The sequence below is a fragment of the Podospora pseudoanserina genome, chromosome 1 (genome assembly GCF_035222485.1).
Source record: "Podospora pseudoanserina strain CBS 124.78 chromosome 1, whole genome shotgun sequence".
Lineage (NCBI taxonomy): Eukaryota > Fungi > Ascomycota > Sordariomycetes > Sordariales > Podosporaceae > Podospora > Podospora pseudoanserina.
The window spans coordinates 6,714,078-6,732,930 of NC_085920.1; the positions used below are offsets into that span (position 1 = coordinate 6,714,078).

At 54.7% G+C, this 18,853-nt stretch overlaps 6 protein-coding genes across 6 annotated transcripts; 4 read left to right on the forward strand and 2 right to left on the reverse strand.

Moving 5' to 3' along the window:
* Positions 1–3,094: 3,094 nt before the first annotated feature.
* Positions 3,095–6,324, forward strand: QC764_118860 (uncharacterized protein). The gene is given in 5 exon segments (XM_062943151.1): positions 3,095–3,232; positions 3,246–3,619; positions 3,967–4,211; positions 4,298–4,754; positions 4,812–6,324. The coding sequence occupies 4 exon segments, from the start codon at positions 3,595–3,597 to the stop codon at positions 5,651–5,653; spliced, it is 1,569 nt and encodes a 522-aa protein (XP_062806221.1). The 5' UTR covers positions 3,095–3,232; positions 3,246–3,594; the 3' UTR covers positions 5,654–6,324.
* A 618-nt stretch (positions 6,325–6,942) lies between these two features.
* On the forward strand, positions 6,943–8,202 carry QC764_118865 (uncharacterized protein; the record flags this gene model as incomplete). Its single annotated transcript, XM_062943152.1, has 3 exons — positions 6,943–7,030; positions 7,073–7,278; positions 7,402–8,202. 3 exons carry the CDS (start codon positions 6,943–6,945, stop codon positions 8,200–8,202), a joined length of 1,095 nt encoding a protein of 364 aa, XP_062806222.1.
* A 222-nt stretch (positions 8,203–8,424) lies between these two features.
* Positions 8,425–9,741, reverse strand: QC764_118870 (uncharacterized protein; the record flags this gene model as incomplete). Its single annotated transcript, XM_062943153.1, has 1 exon — positions 8,425–9,741. One exon carries the CDS (start codon positions 9,739–9,741, stop codon positions 8,425–8,427), a length of 1,317 nt encoding a protein of 438 aa, XP_062806223.1.
* Positions 9,742–10,777: 1,036 nt separating this feature from the next.
* Positions 10,778–14,578, forward strand: QC764_118880 (uncharacterized protein). The gene is made up of 2 exons (XM_062943154.1): positions 10,778–13,779; positions 13,834–14,578. The coding sequence occupies exons 1-2, from the start codon at positions 11,714–11,716 to the stop codon at positions 14,111–14,113; spliced, it is 2,346 nt and encodes a 781-aa protein (XP_062806224.1). The 5' UTR covers positions 10,778–11,713; the 3' UTR covers positions 14,114–14,578.
* Positions 14,579–14,740: 162 nt separating this feature from the next.
* Positions 14,741–16,045, reverse strand: RRP40 (exosome non-catalytic core subunit rrp40; the record flags this gene model as incomplete). The annotated part of the gene is made up of 2 exons (XM_062943155.1): positions 15,345–16,045; positions 14,741–15,247 (listed from the first exon to the last, which is right to left on the reverse strand). The coding sequence occupies exons 1-2, from the start codon at positions 15,543–15,545 to the stop codon at positions 14,741–14,743; spliced, it is 708 nt and encodes a 235-aa protein (XP_062806225.1). The 5' UTR covers positions 15,546–16,045.
* Positions 16,046–16,223: 178 nt separating this feature from the next.
* Positions 16,224–18,832, forward strand: SSZ1 (Hsp70 protein that interacts with Zuo1p). The gene is made up of 3 exons (XM_062943156.1): positions 16,224–16,540; positions 16,597–16,723; positions 16,772–18,832. Exons 1-3 carry the CDS (start codon positions 16,414–16,416, stop codon positions 18,234–18,236), a joined length of 1,719 nt encoding a protein of 572 aa, XP_062806226.1. The 5' UTR covers positions 16,224–16,413; the 3' UTR covers positions 18,237–18,832.
* The last annotated feature ends 21 nt before the right edge of the window (positions 18,833–18,853 follow it).

An 18,853-nucleotide genomic window follows, 5' to 3' on the forward strand; every position in this document is an offset into this window, starting at 1 on the left:
TACATCTACGGTTTTGATGTAATAACAGGTCGGAGATTTACTAACCCGACCTACTCATTCTCAGTCCGATCCGCTAGTAGTTCCGAGATAGCCGGGCTTTGGTGCTGGTGTCACAATGACCATTCGAGATCGGGGATTAGGGAGGGAGTGGGAGGCAGGTTGCACAAAGATACACCCGGTGTTGGGTTGGGCATAGACATCGGAGTTATCGAACATCGGTCCAACCGTGCTCGGAGGAGGCAATGTCTGGTTCTCGAAATGGTCAGCTTGTCACGTAACTCGGAGTGAGTTTCGATGTTGAGAAAGGGGAGGTAGGTAGGACGGGAGATGTCATCATGTCTTACTGAATCAGAGTTTGGTTGTTGGGCATGCCAGATCTGGGTTGCTTCATGTCTGTGGCTGAGGCTTCAGGCTATGGTGACATCTTATGGGCTGGGCATATTGTGATCCAGAGCTCTTTCTTGCTTTAGTTGAGGCAGATCTGGTGTCGTGGAATGTTCTCGGGCTTCAGTAGACATCTAATCATACTGCCTATAGTCTCATGGGGGTCGGACATCTCATGACTGCTCATCATTTGACGAGAAGATCTCATGATAGGCACCACTCCGATAGTTATGCACCATGAGTTGCCCTGTGATAGCTCACAAAAACAGCTCACATAAGGTACCGCTGGATTCTCATCATCATTGAACCCCTCCACTGGTATTTCCGTGGTACTCTTCATGATGCTTGATGAGTGGGTGAACAACAATAGCTACTTTCAAATTCATCGAGCTTGGGGCGGAAGTTGGCCTATTCACCCGAGCATTAGAATTAGACATCAAGGTGGCTAGGTGCTCATAAGCCTACTATGGGTCTACGACCACGTGTATAGGGAGGTAACTGGAGGTCGATGAATGGCCCGGAAAATGAACCTGCTTACAACTTGTACAGTCCATTTCATACCCCGCCGCAAACCTGTCGATATCGCAGTTCAGGGTCCATGGAGTTGTGGATTTGGTTGTGAATTCGGAAGGTGGGGCAGAGTTCACAAGTGGCATGAAAAAAAGGCAAAAAACCCCTTTATGCAGGCGCGGACAAGGAAGGGGCCGGTAATTGTGGAATTGTGTCGATGATAAGACTTGGCACTTAATCAACACCCCGGACCCAGGGTCCTCGATCCATCACCGTCCGTGCCCGTCCCCCGTGGCCCGGCTGATGTTGCATCTTCAGGGTCCAACCTGCAGCCACCGAGATCTCGATTTGATTAGGTTTGGTTGTTGAGAGCTGGAAGGGAAGGCGAGGAGAAAGAAGGAGGAAAAAGCAAGTGAAAAATAGAAGGGTGGGATGTCTGAGATGGGCACGAACCTGGACTCCTGCAGCTCACCGTTGGGGGGTTCCTCTATTCGCGACCATTGGACTGTCCCGGCCATCGACTTTGCGGGGAAACAGGACCTGCCACGAACTGTTGGAATGGCTCAGGAGAAGGTGAGAAATGACGCATGTGCTGACGAGGGCGGCACCAAACAGAGCTGGTAGGGAGATAAACATGAGATACACACACTTTGCCATAGCTGTCGTTGGCTGCCTCTGATCCGACCACCACAACCTCTCTCTCGGCTCCGTAGCGCGACGGGAGAAGCAAACACCCGGACGCCGGCAGGACCGCAATTCCAATGACCAGACCCCCGTTGCCGGTCAGTCCACCATCGTGAAGTGAGCTTCCTTGTCGTCCGCTCCACCGCCCAGGCCCGGGATATTGGTGAGTGGACCAGGGGACAACCGTTAGGAACGTGGCAGATAGCACGGCGCGGCTGCTGTCCTGTCGTCTCTGCGTAGTGTTTCCTTTTTTGACATGATTTCCTCGTTTTTCGTAGCAAACAAACACTGCCGAGGGGTTGTTCATTTCTCACGAGTTTTTGGTGGCTGATCTGGATGCGACACAAGTGGACAAGCGAAGGGCCAAGGAGAAAAAGGGTTGTTCGCGATTGCTGCCCCCCAGAACAGACCCCAGACGCCGAGACGGAGAGCTTGATGGTTCCATAACTTTTTATTAACGTGACCACTCAAGGAGGAGTCTTCAGGGTCAAAGTCCAACACCTCCCCCCTTCCCCATCCCCTTTTCATCCCAAACAACCGGACAAAGAGAGAGAGCGAGTTACTATTCTGCTTCTATCGCAGCATTCTTTATTTACTTTGAAGCTGAGTGTAGCATCCTGTAGGCAAACACAGCACCTAGAATCACCACCATCTCGTACCTGCGCAATTGTTTGCAGATTCCCAGATTCCCGCCGCACCTACCTGGCCCCGAATCTCCACCTCGACCTGCACGAAGCGATCCACACAGCATTCTCCAGCTTCCCACGGCGCGAAAGCAAGACTGCAGCTTGTTTTGTTTCGCGACATTCTGGTGGAAGAACCCCCCCCCCAGTATCCAGAAGGCATCCAGAAGGTATCCAGAACCTAGGCTGGAAGCAATCAGTTTCGCACTTTTGACGCTCTGTCGCTCTGTCGCTCTCTTCTCTTGGTTGGACTCTTGTTCGCTTCGGTGTGGCCGCGTGGTGAGCTCTTGGTAACGACGATCCCCGAACTGGAATCCACCAAGACCCATTCCTCCTCCTCCGCGAGCCCCGTCCGCCGCCAGTCATCTGCCCGCTACCTCTCTGTCTCAACAATTCCAAACCGCGGCCTCTGTTTCCCCCTTGCAGCGTCGCAAAATCATATTCACAGTTCGCGTTCGACCTTCTCTCAGATACGGTACGTACGGTAGTGGCCACTGTTGTTGGTAGCCATCGTGCGCGTGCGTGTCTTGCCGTCTGCTGCTCTTGAGATACCTAACCTGGGCTGCCCTACGTCAGGGGCTTCAACTTTGCCAGCTGCAGACAGACGCGACATTGCCAACTGGACATCCGCCTACTACCGCACGACAGCCCAAAGGCTTTCACGGCCAGAAGTCAATTTGGTTGCAAAACGACCTGCATCACGTAGTGAATTATTCTTCGCGCCATCTCACCTCCCAACGCAACCAATCCATCATCCCCAGGGCAGTACCAAGTCAAAGTACCCGCCGCCCAGTCGAGCGAGCACAGCGTGTGCAGTCGAATCTCGATCGAAATAGAGTCGAACCAGCCGGTCAGTCTTTTGAGTCTGTCGCTGTTGTGTGATTCTCGGAAAACCTGCTCCGAACCGGCTGCTGCTGCTAAGTTAGCACAGAGAGAAGAGACCGAGATCAACTGCTAGGAGCATTGCCTAGGAGCGGTCCCTAGGAGGTGTTCGAAGGGGGAATTGAAACAGAGACGGGCCCGGGGCCCCACGAACAACCGTTGGCCGAACTTGACCTTCTTATCTCTGGCAACAGACACAGACAACTGGTATGACGCTAGCTCCAGCCAAAGGAATGATGAAGTGCCAGACATTTTTGACACGGTGCCACAGGGAAAAAAGAAAGAAAAAAAAAAGAGAAAAACAAAGCAGCACGAAAACCCGACATCCGCCCAGGCCGCCTCTCGGAAGCGTCTACGGTAACCTTCAATCACACACAGACATCACATCGTGCATCGTGTCCTATCGCATCTTTGCATTCACCGACGCTCGCCTTATTGTGTCCTGCCCATCATGGCCACCGCCCAACCAGATCACGGTGAGTTGAGCGCCTGTCCCCCTGCAACATCCCTTTGAGATGAACACCCCCCCAAAAACTCAAAACACGCGGCGGTCAAGTGTGACTGGTGCGTGGGTCGAAAACATGGGACAGATTTGCGCGGACGTGTGCCCACTTCCCAGTTTTCGTTGATGTTGGCGTCTGGGCAATTTCTATCGGTTCGCTCTGCCGTCGAGCCTGCTGTGTCATGTTAAGGAGATTGGTGTTTCATCTTCCTCTCACAGTCGTCATTTGCATGCATGGTGCCGCCGTCCCCGATCCACCACCGTTCCTTGCTCGCAACCTGGCCCGCCTGATGATTTACTGACGTGCTGGCCCTGCTCTAGATCAGCAGTCTGATCGGTTGTTCCTCAACCTTCCCTCCAACAACCCTTTCCGCAACCGCGCTGTGTCGCCCGCTCAGCAAAGTCCAACCTCGCCCTTTGACGACCCTCCTCCGCGCCCTACTTCGCGCAACCCTTTTCTGGATCCCACCATTGCCAACAGGGCCAGCAACCCAAATATCCGATCTGTTTCCGACAACATGTCGTCATACGATAAGCGCCCGTCGCTCACGGCCGAAGAAATATTCGTAGGTTTCTCGTCATTTTCTGAGCGTCGGCCATTGATACAGCGAGATTATGACGGAACCTTGAATTAACGCCGCTTGACTCGCAGGGTTCGTTGACGCTAGAGGAGTCCAACTCTGCAGCTGCGAGAGCCGAGGCCCCGAAGCCTCCCATGGGCCGCCGCGGTCCTCTGCCACCGGGACGTGAGAATGTGCCGAGTGCTAGCCGCAATGGCCCAGGGCCCAACCACCGTCCCACTCGATCCCAGGAAGAGGCTATGCGTGCCGGCCGGAAGCAGTCCAACGCCGAACTGTTGATCCCTATCGACACACCCCGCTCCCCTCCGAGACAGCGCCAGGACCAGCGAAGGCCCCGTAGGAATTCCGACTCTTCCATTGTCGGTGCCGATAAGATCATGACCGAGGAAGAGAAGAAGGCCCGGGATCAGAGACGTCGTGAGCGTGAACGTCGGCAGCGCGAGGGTGGTGGCAAGGATAGGAAGCCCGCCAGCCGCAAGCTCGACATCATCGATCAATTAGATGCCACCAGCATCTATGGAACAGGAAGTATGTGGTTCTCGCACTCTTTTGTTTCTGGAGCTTTTGATTCTAATCTTTGGACAGTTTTCCATCACGACGGACCTTTCGATGCCCTCAACCCCCACCGCAACCGCACTGGCAGCCGGCGTGCACCTATGGAAGCCTTCCCTGAAGGCTCGCTCAACAACACCCTCGGTGGTTCTGGTCCTCTGAACGCTCGCCCCGACCATTCGACTTTCTTGGGTGGACACGACGATGAAGCTTTCAGGGAGTGGTCCAAGGGCTCCAAGGATAGAAACGGCGCTCCTCCCACGGCCAGCAAGGGCGAGTTGCCCATGTTTGACCCCCTCAGCCGCGGCAACGTCCTCCACGGCGATGAATCCCTCGGCCTCGGCACGTCGACCTTTTTGGAGGGCGCCCCGGCCGCCCGCACAGCGATCCAGAAACGCGAGGAGGAGCGAGCTCAAGAGGTTATGCAGGAGGGGCTGCAGCGCAAGAAGTCCCTCGCCCATCGTATCCGCAACATCAACCGCCAGCCTCGCGATTTCCAGGCTTCTGGCAGAACCACCAACCCCGAAGGAGCCTACGGGTCTCGCCGATCCCCCTCCGAGAGCGGACCCGCCTCTGCTGGCGCCAACGGGGAGCGCAACCCATTCTTCAACGAGTATGGCCAACCGAGGGGTGAAGAGGGATTCAGCGTGCGCAAGGAGTCCAACGCCGGGCCCAAGTCTCCCGGCAGCCCCAAGGGTGGTTACGGCCTCGAGCGGAGATCGACGACGGACGGCACAGGCGGCGAAGATGGCCCACAACCTAAGAGTGGTGGAATCTTGGGCCGCATGAAGAGTCTGAAGGGCGGACGGCGCCAGCGTCCTGGCCAGGGCAGCTCTGATATGGGCATGCCTCCTGCTCCTGGAACCGCGGTTTAGAGGAACCACTGGTCGATTCGGGGACGACTGCTTCGCATGGGGTCTTTTACGAGGTGTTTTGGGGAGAGGAGAGAGCGTCTATGACGTGCAGTGAGGATGGTGGATGAGACAACAACCAGGAAGAGAAGAGAGAGGAAGTCAAGCCGTGTAATTTTTTTTTGGTGCAAAGGAGACGGACGGGACGGGATCAGGTTGGATGGCTTGTTGTTTTTGATTTCAGTACACGGAGAAAATTCAGGAACAGGCCAGTTTTCTTTCTTTTCTTTGTCGAGAGGCGTCCTAGCTCCCTGCGCGTGTGGGATGTGTGGTGAACGTTGTACATAGAGCCCGTTGTTGCTTTGGTGATGACTTTTCTTGTTTCGTCGCTCTTGTTGCTGGGGTTCCTAGGAAGGGTTGAGAGTTTACTCGGTTACTGTTGTTCAGGATGAAGTCTGACATTCACGGAAAAACCACTGGCAAAAGGAGAGGGGGACTGTGCTGGTGGTGTTGGGACAGTTGGTTTGTGTAAGAGGTAGTAGTGTTGTTGATAATCTTGAATTGAGTAGGCAGTATTGATTTTGATTTTGCGGTCGAGCCAAGGGGTTGTGATTATGGTGCTTTGCTTGGTGGGTAGTTGGTGGGTTAGTGGGTAAGGGGCTGACGATGGGGCAGATCAAAGGGGCTAATGTAAGGAACGGGTGGGCAGGCTGTCAGATCAGGGTTTTGTGGGTGAAGCAGTGTTTGGATTAGGGGTTGGGGTGAAACGGTTATGGAGATGGGGATCTTGAAGGGAAGACTGTCTTTTTCTATGAGGAATAGATCTAGTCAGATATAGTTATGGTGACTTTTCAGAGTCTGGGTCAGAGGAATGGTGACGGTGTTGGTGTTGAGGGCGGTGGATAAGTTTTATGCAGCAGTTATGCATGTCACTGGCCAAGCATGAGTTGCTTTCTGATGTCCTGAGCAAAGGTTGGGAGGCGCATTTACATGTCCAAGGTAAGGGGGCAGTGGAGTTTTCAAGTACCCCATACTCACCATCAGGTATTTTGACATCGTAAATGCGATTTTCAATCGAACAATTGGCGGAGGACTCTTTTGCTCCCTGTGTAAGTTGGGCGTTGGTGAAGCTTCTTCTTTTTGACCTGAGCAAACTCACTCAACCACATCTCAATCCGTTCAGATTCGCTACACCACACAGTCACTACACCAAAAAGTGGTATTTTCAAAACTTGACTCGAATCTGACTTGGACTTTTGATCGGAAATATAGCTTTTAACTGATTTACTTTTGGCAACAACACCTGCAATTCAATGGACACAACAACCCAACCCCCACCTCCACTTCCCACGACAACTACTACTACAACAACAACAACAACAACAACAACAACAGCAACAACAACAGCAACAGCAACAGCAACAGCAACAGCAACAGCAACAGCAACAACTACAACAACGCAATTCGACTCCTTAATCCCTCCACCCAAAACCGCACTCTCCTTATTGTCTCGATCGATCCAAACACAGCAAACCAAACCAAGATATCCCACCGGCTGTGCAGAGTTTGATCAAAATGTCTTGCTGGGCGGGCTGGATGGTGGTTCGGTGGTGGGGATAAGTTCGGAGGATGACGACTTCTCTCTTGCTGTATGCTCCCTCTTTCACTTGTGATCCCTTTTTTTTTATTTTTTTTTTATTTATTTTTTTTATTTTTTTCCTCTTCCCACTCCATCCGCTGGTGTGTAGTTCTCCTAACCTGAATAATTGCAGCTCGCATTACAAACCATCGCCGTCGCCCTCACACAAGCGGCCCACGAGAGAACGGCCTTGATAGTGACCACCCTGCCAGTCCAAAGCCTGCTCCCGAAGCTGCGACAAGTGCTGGCAGAGCAGCTCTCAAGAACTGGCGGGGCCGTCGACCTCGGCTCCAAAGTCAAAGAGCGTCTCTCCCTCGTATCCATCTCCCGCATCTTTGACCTCCACGGTCTGGTCGAAGTCCTCGGCGAACTTCCTCTTCGCCAAGGCGGCGGGGGGGGAACGCCTGATGCCGTCCTGGTCATGGGCACGGCAGCCCTGATCAGCAGCCTTTTCACCTCCAAGTCGACCGATAAAGCTGCCGCTCATGGGTTCGTGGCCAATCTCGCTGTCCAGCTGGGCAGGGTTGCGAGGGGAGGACCGCTGGTGATACTGCTCAACTCTGCTACCGCGTTGCACAACGACCGCGTGCCCCTACCCCCGGCAGCCGAGACCGGCGGGGGGGAGAGGAAGCTGGAGGTCGGGGGGCTGACGTCTATTTTTTGGACGGGGGGAGCAGGACAGCAACACGGGAGGAAGGGTGACAGCAGGCCGGCGTGGGGACAGGTTTTTGGGAGGTTGGTGGGGCTGCATTTGTTCTGTACGAGGCGTGATGTTGGGTGGGTGGTCGAGGTGCTGGAAGACGAGGTTGGGGTTTTTGAAAGAGAGGCAGATGAAAAGGGGGAGGGCGAGGTCTGGACGAGGAGGAACAGGGAGCAGAGGTGGGGGGTTTTGGAGGGGGGCGACGGGGGGGTGGTGGTTGATGTTGTGATTTGAGGTGTAACTACCTTGTGGCATTTATTTTTGATACAGAAGCTGTGGTCAGAATACCGCAGCTAGAACGGTGTTGGGTACAATCTTGCTATACATGTCATGAAATCAAAAGTATCCTGCCGCTCGAGCGAGTGTCCTGTTGTACCACAAGCGGGAGTGGTCTTCATCCCCAAACCCTCCTCGCATATCCCAAAATCCCGACCCAGATCCAACTGCAATCCTTCTCTACAAATCCCCGGCCTCGTCTCTGTCCACATACCTCTCCAGCCTAGCCTTCAGCTCCTCAACCTCAATATCCTTGCCGTCATCCTCCCCAGCATGTCCGTGATGCCCATGAGGCGGAATCAAAACCTTCCCCACCACTTGCACAACACCATCGCTGGCAATCCCGTCCGGGAAGATCACCTTGGTGAACCCATTCAGCACAATACTGACCCACCCCTTCCACCTCTTGACGTCAACCGCGATTGCCTTGTCGTCCAGCAGCGTCTCCAGATCCACATGCCAATACTTTCCGCCCTCTGCATCTTCCACAGCAGCCTTCTCGTCCTTGTGACTATTGTAAAAGGCATCGCTGTAGAGGGTCTGGTCGACGACAAAGTGGTACTTGAGCAGTGCCTCGAGGTACTTCAACCCGTGGTGGGAGAACAAGAAGGCGTTGGCGCGGGGGCCGAGACGTCGCCAGGCCGAGTTGGTTGGTGCGAAAAGGGTGCCGCCTTTGTGGTCTGGGACGGAGAGTTCGGTCTTTTCCAGACCGAGGGAGAAGGTGCTGAAGGTGTTGGGCAGCAGGGAGATGATCTTCTCCTGGGAAGGGGGTGGGATGAGGATGTGGTCAATGGCGTGGATGATGCCGTTTTTGGCGAGGATGTTGCCGTAGACGATTTTGGAGATGACGTTGACCCTGATGGAGAACAGCAGCCCGGTTGAGATCCTCAGCCGCTGGGGGCGGGAGCCGAGGGTGTCGAGCGAGAGATTGGAGGGGAGGGTGTGCTTGTGGTAAAGATCGACCTTGGTGTGCAGGCCGGGGGCGATGTGGTATTTCAACAGGGCCAGAACGAACTCCTTGGGGGGAGGCTTGTCGCCGTGGTGGGGGATGCGCTCAAAGGCTTTGTCGGTAGGGACGAAAAGGGTCTTGTTGTGGGAGCTGGAGTCGAGGAGGTCCTTGATGTCGGAGAAGTCCTCGTTGTCAAGGAGGGAGGCGAACTTGGTGGTGTACTTGTTGGATTTTATCAACTCGTAGATGGTCTTGGTCTTGTCGCCGCGGTGGGGCTTACGCTCGTGAAGAGGCAGAGGGGGTAAGTTGCTGTCACTGTTGAAGCCGTCGAAGCCGTCGAAGGAGTAGCCGTCGAATTCGCTGGTGGCCTTTTCGATGCCTTTCTCGATCTTGGTAAAGATCTTGGCCGAGCGGGAGACGGTGGAATCCCACCAGGTTTGTACCAAATCTGGAGAGACGGCCGGTTGTTGCTCGTCAAGCTTAATTGCCTGATCAGGGGCAACCAGAGCGGCTGCGGTAGCCGCAAAGAGAACGGTTAGATGCTTCATGGTCACCAAGCCCCAGAGCGAGACTATTCCGGATCAGTTTTCAAAGACGAGAACTAGATCTCAAGGGAAACTAGGCTCCCCAACTCAGGTTTCCTTCCCAGGTTCCTTCTCAGGCTTGTTATACCTGATGGTGGGACGCGCGGACATACAGGGCATCCCATCTCCCCGCCCCATAACCCCCAATAACGGCGTCATCTGTCGATTCGGATCAACTGATTGGCTGCCCACCCCGCAGTTTGAATCGAGCCCGTTTCGATCCGTCCTCATCGGGATGCTTTGTTCAAGCTTCCTCAATCGTTAGACCCAAAGCTTGTAAAGGTCCATCTCATGTTCCGCGTACTGCTTATTTGTATGGCGAACTGTTGGGCAACTGCGTCATTGTCTTGTCACCGAACCTGCTCTCATTCCGCCAACGGAACAGCGGACAGCACTGAGCCATCCATCATTGACTTACTTGAGAGTGTTCACCTTGACTGCCAGCTTTCGAGGTCGGGCATTCCGTATGCCCCGAGATCCGATTTCTGCATGTCTGTGGTCGTCCATGTCAACCTGGTTGCGTCGGCGGAAGGGAACCGTTGGTCTTGGATGCCTGTCTATCATTTATGGAGCGTGGGATTGCTCTCCATGTGTGATCGAGCTCTTCCCCGCATAAGAGGGCTGAGCTTCCATCTTGAAATGTAACGACACAGCAAAAAGCTTCAATGCCCACATGTGCATCTTTTGATATGCCAGGCATATACCGTGCTATCACACAGCCGGAGACGCCGGTCTCGCACGTAGGACAGCATGTGTGTCAAGAGATGGCATTACTGATACCTGCCACTCATGATCAGCCAAAGTATTCTTAGAGATATGTTGAGAAGCCACAACTGTGACAATGCAAGGTCACAAAGATACCCAGTTGCCGAGGGTGGATCGAGAGCTAGCACAGCCTCCGGAGCTGCCAACATCTACGCTTGTTTCAGGTCGGCGCTTGGTACCAGACTGCCGGGTTCTATCATTTGTGTTGATGACTTCAAGCGGATTTGAGTCATGTGTGTACGGCCAGGTGCCGTCGGCCTGGCAGGGCTGGTGTTGAAGCAAAGGCCTCAATTCTGGGCTGTTTGTACGATAAACCTGGATATCAAAACAACAGGATTGGTGAGCACTGCGGTGGCGGTTGGCGCGACCCTTCTGGCCCTTTGCTGCTGTGGGGGAGACCACCAGACCAAGCCCTCATCAAGTCCCTTGAGGCATCGCTCTCGAAAGAAGAAAAGCTTGGCCTGCTCGTTGTCCACCATGGCTGATGCTCGGCACGGTGGCGGGGAGGATTGGGGAGAGGGAGCCGGGGGAGGGAGGCCACCGGTTTGTCCAGTCAGAATGCTGGAAACCGGCATCTCTCACCTGCCACAGCATCCCAAGTCGACGTCCCATCCACCAGTCCCAGAAGGGGTAGGGGTCTCGCTCGCTAACGAGGTCGCTGTTCGTGAGGCTGAAGCGATTAATCTTAAGGCCCCAAACTGCTGGAGAGCGCGCTGGGCATTTCCACAGTGACCCGGTGTGATTTCCGCCTCTTCCATCTGTTCATCCCATTCTGCTGCTCACTTATCGACAGGTCTTCTCAACTCAACTCATCAATCATCGCATCTCTCTCAATCTCAATCTCAACATGGCTGTTCTCATGAGTTCTGCTGCCTGACGTTAGCCCAGCCCCCGACACCCATTGGATCCCTCTTTTTTACTCTCTCACTTCTCGCCGAGGAATCTTTTCTGTTGCAAGGAAGCGTGCTCGTGCTGGTCTTTCATGGTTTTGTCGGGTGCTCCGTGGTGCTAGCACAGCCTCGCCCATTGTGGGACACAACGCACCGTGGCTTGGAAACTCCCTTTCAACGACACGTCGAATTGATTTCTTACCCAGCGACGGCCTCTTTTTCCCTCACCGGCATTTTGCGCATCCGTAAACCAGCGATTGACCGCTCACCGTCTCTGCATCATGCCGGTTTTTGCGGAGCGTTCGGTGCTCGCCGCCAGGTCGACATCGCCGCTCTCTGCCGGCGCCATTGCGGGGGCAGTGGTAGGATCAGTGGTGGGAGTCCTCATTATCCTGCTCTGCATCTTTCCCTTTGCAAGACGGCGATGGATCAACCGTCATGATGAAAACACCCTGGCAGAGATGGGGCAGAGTCCCGGAGGCCCCAACTTCACTCATCCTGATGACGATTCTACCAAAAAGTATTCAAAGGATCATCTAGTTCCTGGCTCCGATAGTCAAGCTGGCACCGCTCACGAACAACCCGCACACGGCATACCAGATAGCAACGGCCAGAATACATCACCAACAAAGACCAGCTTGGATCAGCTTCCCTCTCAGCCAGCCCTCCCGCAAGGCGTTTCTCTTGACCAAGGTCTCCCCTCGCCCATCTCGCCATCTGCTTCGCCGTCACCCCGGTCCGAGTCCTTCCCCGGCCAGGCCCAAACTGGAGGCCAGGCAGTATCTTCACCGGCAGCCGGTCCGATCCGGTCACCAACGAGTGCCTCGTCAAAGTCACGTTCCGCTTCAAAAGGCACCACCGGCAAGGACAGCACACGCCAGTTGAACTTTGACTCTTCGTTCGCTTCGCCAAGTCGTCAGGGCACTTTTAGCAACATCGTTGAGGAACCCGAGTCTTTTGAGCCCCCTTCGCAACGCTCCACTTTCCGAGAGAAACTCACTAGTATCTTCCGGACTTCATCTGGTGAGGGACGTCGGGACAGCAAGCGATCTACCGGCACCCGCTCGTCTTCTGTTCTCACAGGCGATATTCTTGCCTACCAGGAGCCGATACCAGGACAAGCCATCGGCCAACCTATTATCGAGGAGCACCATCCCGACCCGAGTGGTCTCAACTGGGGCTATTATAACGACCCGACTCTCCCACCAGGTAGTGACGCCCTTCCCCAAGGAACGGACCTTTCCCAGTTCAGCGAACCAGTTATTTACACGGAACCAGGAACCTTTACTACCATCCCCAACCCCGCAGACTTGACCTTTGTGCCGCCAGCGACTTACGCTTCAGCCTCGGTCTTGCCTAGCCCAGTGTCGCCAAGTCAACATCCATTCCCTGGACTTGGACTCGACATCACTTCACCTGGCGGTGACCAGACTGTCACGCCTATCAACCCACTGCATAGTTTCAGCCAGCGGAATAGAGTTCCAGGGCCACTCCAGCGTGTCGATAGTCTGCCTCCACCCACCATCGTGTCGGATATCCCGAGTCCCCCATTCAGCTATACTGCCGGCCCCAGCGGCAACCCTATGGACTTTATGAACCCCACGAATCAGGTCGAGAGCGCTTGGATGGTCGAACAGGAGATTCTCAAGGCCGAGAACTCGCCATCACCCCCAGCCCCTTCACCGCCCACTGACACCTTCCCACCAACAATGGCCCAGGAGCCTCAGCTGCAGTATATCGACCAAAACCACCAGGTCCAGTACATCAACGGAGCTGGCCTGTCACCAGAACCAGAGTATAACTTTGGCCAGCAAAGCCTTGGCCAGCAAAGCCTTGGCCAGCAGAACCTTGGCCAGCAGGACCTTGGCCAGCAAAATATTGGCCAACAGAACCTCAACCTGAACCAGCAAAGCTTTGGTGAACAAAGCTATCAGTCCCCACCATATCAGCCTTCATACCAGCAGACGCCAGAGATGGGATTGGTGCAAGATTTTGGCGTTCCATTAGGTTACTACGACGGTAACGGCACCGTGATTCAAGATTACTCGACGCCACCACCGTCAGGTCCATCACTTCCCTCGACCGTCCAAAACACCCCTGACACACGCCTCACTGCGTACACGGCATCCCCATCACCGCCATCCGAACTCGACCCCCACAATGGAATGTACCTCAGCGTCTCTCCCATCCCATCACCAGGCCAGTCCCCACATCCATCATCGACCCTTTCTCCAGGGCTCTCGGCCCCGTCACCAGCCACACCGGCGGGGTTATCACCTGGGGGACAAGAGAAGGCCTTTGCCTGCAACAAGTGTGATCGCATCTTTGATCAGATCCACAAGCTCAAGTATGTTCCCATCTCATCCCCTCCTGCAGGCCCGTGTTCTAACACATACAACAGTCACCACAAACGCTACCACGACCGACCGCATGAGTGCCCACACGCAGGCTGCACCATGAGATTCGGCACCAAGACCCATCTAGACAGGCACATCAACGACAAGCACTTCAAAACCCGCAAGTTTTACTGCACCGTCCACGACTGCCCTTACTCGAAGCAAGGGGGCAAGTCATTCCCACGCAAGGACAACTGGAGGAGACACATGGTCAACAAGCACCAGCTTACACCAACAACGGATCCCGAGCCGGAGTTTATCGATGAGATGATGGTGGGTGTATAATCAACTCTGAAGAAAAAGGGGGGGAGGGGGTGGCCGGAATTTATGGCGAGGAGTGCGGAACATTCCTCGCCAAGGAAACGTTCGTTTATACCCAACATGGAGGAACAGAATCCAGGAGATACTGGTTTAAAAGCAGGCCATCTATGTTTTTCCGGAATGGTGGAATTTTTTTCGGGCGATATCAAGCGGGCATTGAAAGCGTTTCAAGATTTTTCTCTCTCTCTCTCTCTCGGGATATGGAAGACAGGACATAGCATTTCTCTTGCTTTGTTTTTGTACATGCATTTTCGATTTTCTTTTGGGATCAGCGAAAAAGTCATGGAAGGGCTCCTGGCTTGATTTTGATTTTTGATTTTTGATTTTTTTTTTTAGTTCGTAACCCTAGATTTAATAGGGGTAACGACTTTGAAATGGAAACGCGCTATACGCGCGGCATTACTTCCGCTTTTTGACGAGTGTTGATGACCTTTTCTGTCTCGTGTGCGTTACTGATGTGACATGTCTGCACCTGCTCAGCCATCCATCCAAGCTTTATTTTCGAGTCGTTTGATCTCTTGAAGATCGAACATTACTTTGGTCGTATTGGTATCATCATCTCACACATCTCTCCTCTCAAACTTATCCCCCTCACTTCATCCCCTTGGCCAACCTCCTCACCAACTTCCTCTGCGCCTCCACCCCCAACCCCCCCTCATCCGTCTCCCTCAACGCCCTCCCGACCACCACAATAGTCTTCACATCCTCCCCCCCAACCCAAACCTTTCCATTCCTCCCCACCGCAATCTCAAACACCAACCCCTCCCCCCCTAGCAGCTCCAGCACTTCCACCTTTCCCTCCTCCTTGCTCTTCGCCATGAGCAACCGTCTGGCAAACTGCAACGAAACATCAAACACCATCCCCCCTTTCAGCTCCCCCAGGCCGTCCGACTTCCCCGTGGACTGGGAGACACACTCGATCTCGGGATCCATGTGCTTGTTTGCCAAGACCACGCGGGCGTAGACGAGGGCTCCCGGGGCGAGCTGAGGCCGGGTCTTCTTGGTGGCCGACTCGAAGGAGAGGTGGGGGAGGGTCATGGGGGGTGTAGGGGGATATGGAGGTGAAGTAGAGGTCTGGGCCGGAGCGGAGGATTTGAGCTATTATTAGGTCGCCTGGGGTTGGGATGTACTATGGATGGGTTAGTGGGAGTTGTGAATGGGGGAGGCGGGAAGGGGGAAGGCGGGGGGGACATACCCGGTTGTTGTTGTATTCCACCCACATGGAGTTCTTTTGGTGGTTGGTGATCAGCTGGCCGGCGACGACGGGGACGATGTCGCTTGGGGGGACATGGCGGAGGCCGGGGCCGAGGCGGAGCGGTTTGGAGGTGGAGGAGGGGATGAGATCTGGGGAGATGGGGTCGCCGGGGAGGACTAGGGGACGTTCGGTGGTTGTCATGGTGGGCGCGCGATTGTGATTTTGTGGGTTGTGGTTGTGATTTGGGAGAGATGGCAAGTTTCTCCGATTATTGGGGCTAGAATTGGTGTTGTCGTGGCGGCGATAGGGGTATCAAAAAGAGATGGCGGTTTGGGATGTGGGTGTTTGGTTTGGTCTGGTCTGGGGAAATTTCCAGTTCAGCCTTGCGATGCGGATATCGATTGCGCTTCAGGTGCAGCCTTGGTGGGGCTGTTCGGTCGTTGATCTTGGGTGGGCAAGTTGCGTCAACGGGGCGGGTCACGGCAACGGGCAGGGTTAGGTATAGAGTTGATTGGCCGCCTGGTATATTTGGCTACAAGACGAGACAGTGAATCAAAAAGAATCTGAAGAAGCCTGTCGTTCAAGGCCGCAGAGGTGGTGAAGTCTATTCGACCTTGGGTCTGTAAAGCTTCTGGACTTGTGGTTGGGCTGACCTGGGTGGAGTCCAAGCAAGGTTGCTAGTACAGCAGTGATCAACGACCATGGCAGCAGTGAACAAGAAAACTCTCTTGCTATGACTACGAGGGTCCTCCACCTGAGCCTTGTCTTGCTCAGACAAACCATGACCCGGCTTGATAAGGCGAATAGGAGACCCAATGCTGCTCCGCGACCAACCGCGCCCCGTATTCACCATGTCACTGGTACCTCGATGTGGGCCCCACAGTGTCCCGCATCCCTGCGAAGACTTGGGCCAATATTTTTTTGACAGTGGAAATTTTTGGTTCCCCCACCACTGTTGACCAATTTTTAACTACGAATTGCCATTCCCACGCCGCTTCAAGAGACATCACCACCCCTCTTCGGCCTCCAGAATCTTCCCTTCCTTCGCAAATCGCCAGTTACAGTCAAAATGAGCGGTGCCAAGTCTGTTTCGCCGGAGAACCGGACCGTCATTGGCTTGACCTTTGGCAACTCCAACAGCTCCATCGCCTACACTGTCGACGATAAGGCTGAGGTTATCGCCAACGAGGACGGAGGTAAGCATCAGACTCGAGGCCCCTGGTCCCTCCAAGCGCTAACACATCCGGAACAGACCGTCAGATCCCAACAATCCTCTCCTACGTCGACGGCGATGAGTACTACGGTCAACAGGCGAAGGCTTTCCTGATCAGAAACCCAAATAACACAGTCGCCTACTTCCGTGACTTCCTCGGGAAAGAGTATGTGGCCATGTCAGACAACAACGGCAGTTACTAACAAGCCCGCAGCTTCGAGCATATCGACCCTACCCACAACCACGCCTCTGCGCACCCCAAGGATGTTGACGGAGCCGTCTCTTTCACCATCAAGGACAAGGCCGAGGAGGACGCTGAGCCGTCCACCGTTTCCGTCTCCGAGGTTGCCACCCGCTACCTCCGTCGCCTGGTCGGCTCTGCTTCCGATTACCTTGGCAAGAAGGTCACCTCTGCCGTCATCACCGTCCCTACCAACTTCAACGACAAGCAAAAGGCCGCCCTTCTTGCTGCTGCCAACGCTGCCGATCTCGAGGTTCTCCAGTTGATCAGCGAGCCCGTCGCTGCGGCGCTCGCCTACGATGCGCGCCCCGAGGCTCAGGTCGAGGACAAGATCGTTGTCGTTGCCGAGTTGGGCGGCACCCGCTCCGACGTTGCCGTCATTGCCAGCCGTCAAGGCATGTACACCGTCCTCGCCACTGCCCACGACTACGAGTTCAACGGTGTTGCTCTTGACAAGATCCTGATGGATCACTTCGCCAAGGAGTTCCTCAAGCGCAACCCCAGCGCCAAGGACCCCCGTGAGAACGCCAGAGGCCTCGCCAAGCTCAAGTTCGAGGCCGAGGCCACCAAGAGGGCCCTCAGCATCGGTGCCAACGCCAGCTTCAGCGTTGAAAGCTTGTCCGACGGTATCGATTTCGCCAGCACCATCAACCGCCTCCGTTACGAGACTCTTTCCAGGACCGTTTTCGAGGGCATCAACCGCCTGGTTGAGTCTGTCATCAAGAAGGCCGGCCTTGACGTTCTTGACGTTGACGAGGTCATTCTGTCTGGTGGCACTGCCCACACTCCTCGCATTGCTTCCAACTTCAGCAACATCTTCCCCCAGACCACCAGAATCCTGGCCCCCTCCACCAACCCCTATGCCATCAACCCTTCCGAGCTCGGCGCTCGTGGCGCCGCTCTCCAGGCCAGCCTGATCCAGGACTACGAGGCCGACGACATCGACCAGTCGACCCACGCTGCCGTCACCACTGTGGCCCACATCAGCAACGCCATTGGTGTCGTCTCTCTGAACGCTGCCGGCGAGGAGATCTTCGTTCCTGTTGTTCCCGCCGAGACTGCCGTCCCCGCCAAGAGGACAGTCCACGTCGCCGCGCCCAAAGACGGCGGTGATGTTCTTGTCAAGTTCGTCGAGGGCAACACCCACATCAAGGTTACCAAGCCTGAGCCCAAGCCCAAGGAGGACAAGACCGCCAAGGTCGAGGATGCTGCTGACTCTGACGAAGAGTCTGACTTCTCCGACGACGACGAGGAAGAAGAGGAGAAGCGCGAGAAGGTATGGAAGATTGGCAACACCCTTGCCGAGGCTGCCATCCGCAATGTGAAGAAGGGCGGCAAGGTCGAGGTTACTGTCCAGGTCAACGCCGATCTTTCCGTCATTCTCACGACGAGAGAAGTTGGCGCCCAGGGCGGTGTGAGAGGCCAACTGAACGCTTAGAAGGTTGGCGTGCTCGGGCGAGGGCAAACCGTTGATAAAAAGACACAAAATCTCCTGCTAAAAGGCATGGAGCTGGATGAGTGGACCCCCCAAGACTTACTCAGGAATTAGACTACAACTGAGTGGCCGGCTTCCTTGTATACGGGGTGCATTCGGGGAGACTGCCTTGGCGTTGGTTGTGACCATAAGTCGGGGTCGGATGCATCGGAGGAGGAGGGAGGTTACAAATTGTACGGGCATAGTTGGGACGACGAGGAGGATGAAGACTTTGAGAGGGTGTATGAGTTTTCGAAGGGGGTTCGGTGATGAGGAAACGGAGGAGGATAACCACCAGCTGCATGGAAGGGTTAAAAGGAAAACGAAAAGGCGCTCGAGGTGGGGAAAGCCTCTACGGAATGGATAGGCAGGCATTGTCATCAATAGACTCAGCGGTTGTTTGTTGATTGTTTCTTTTTTTTTCTCATTGTAGATGGATATGGTTGGGGGTTTATATGGCATGTCATTTGCTGTGGGACGCAGGTGTGCGTATGTGAACTTGCGAGATGGGGGTTGGGAAGCGTAAATATATTATGAATTATGTCATGTGCCAGAACGGTTTCAATGAGCCAAATTCAAGT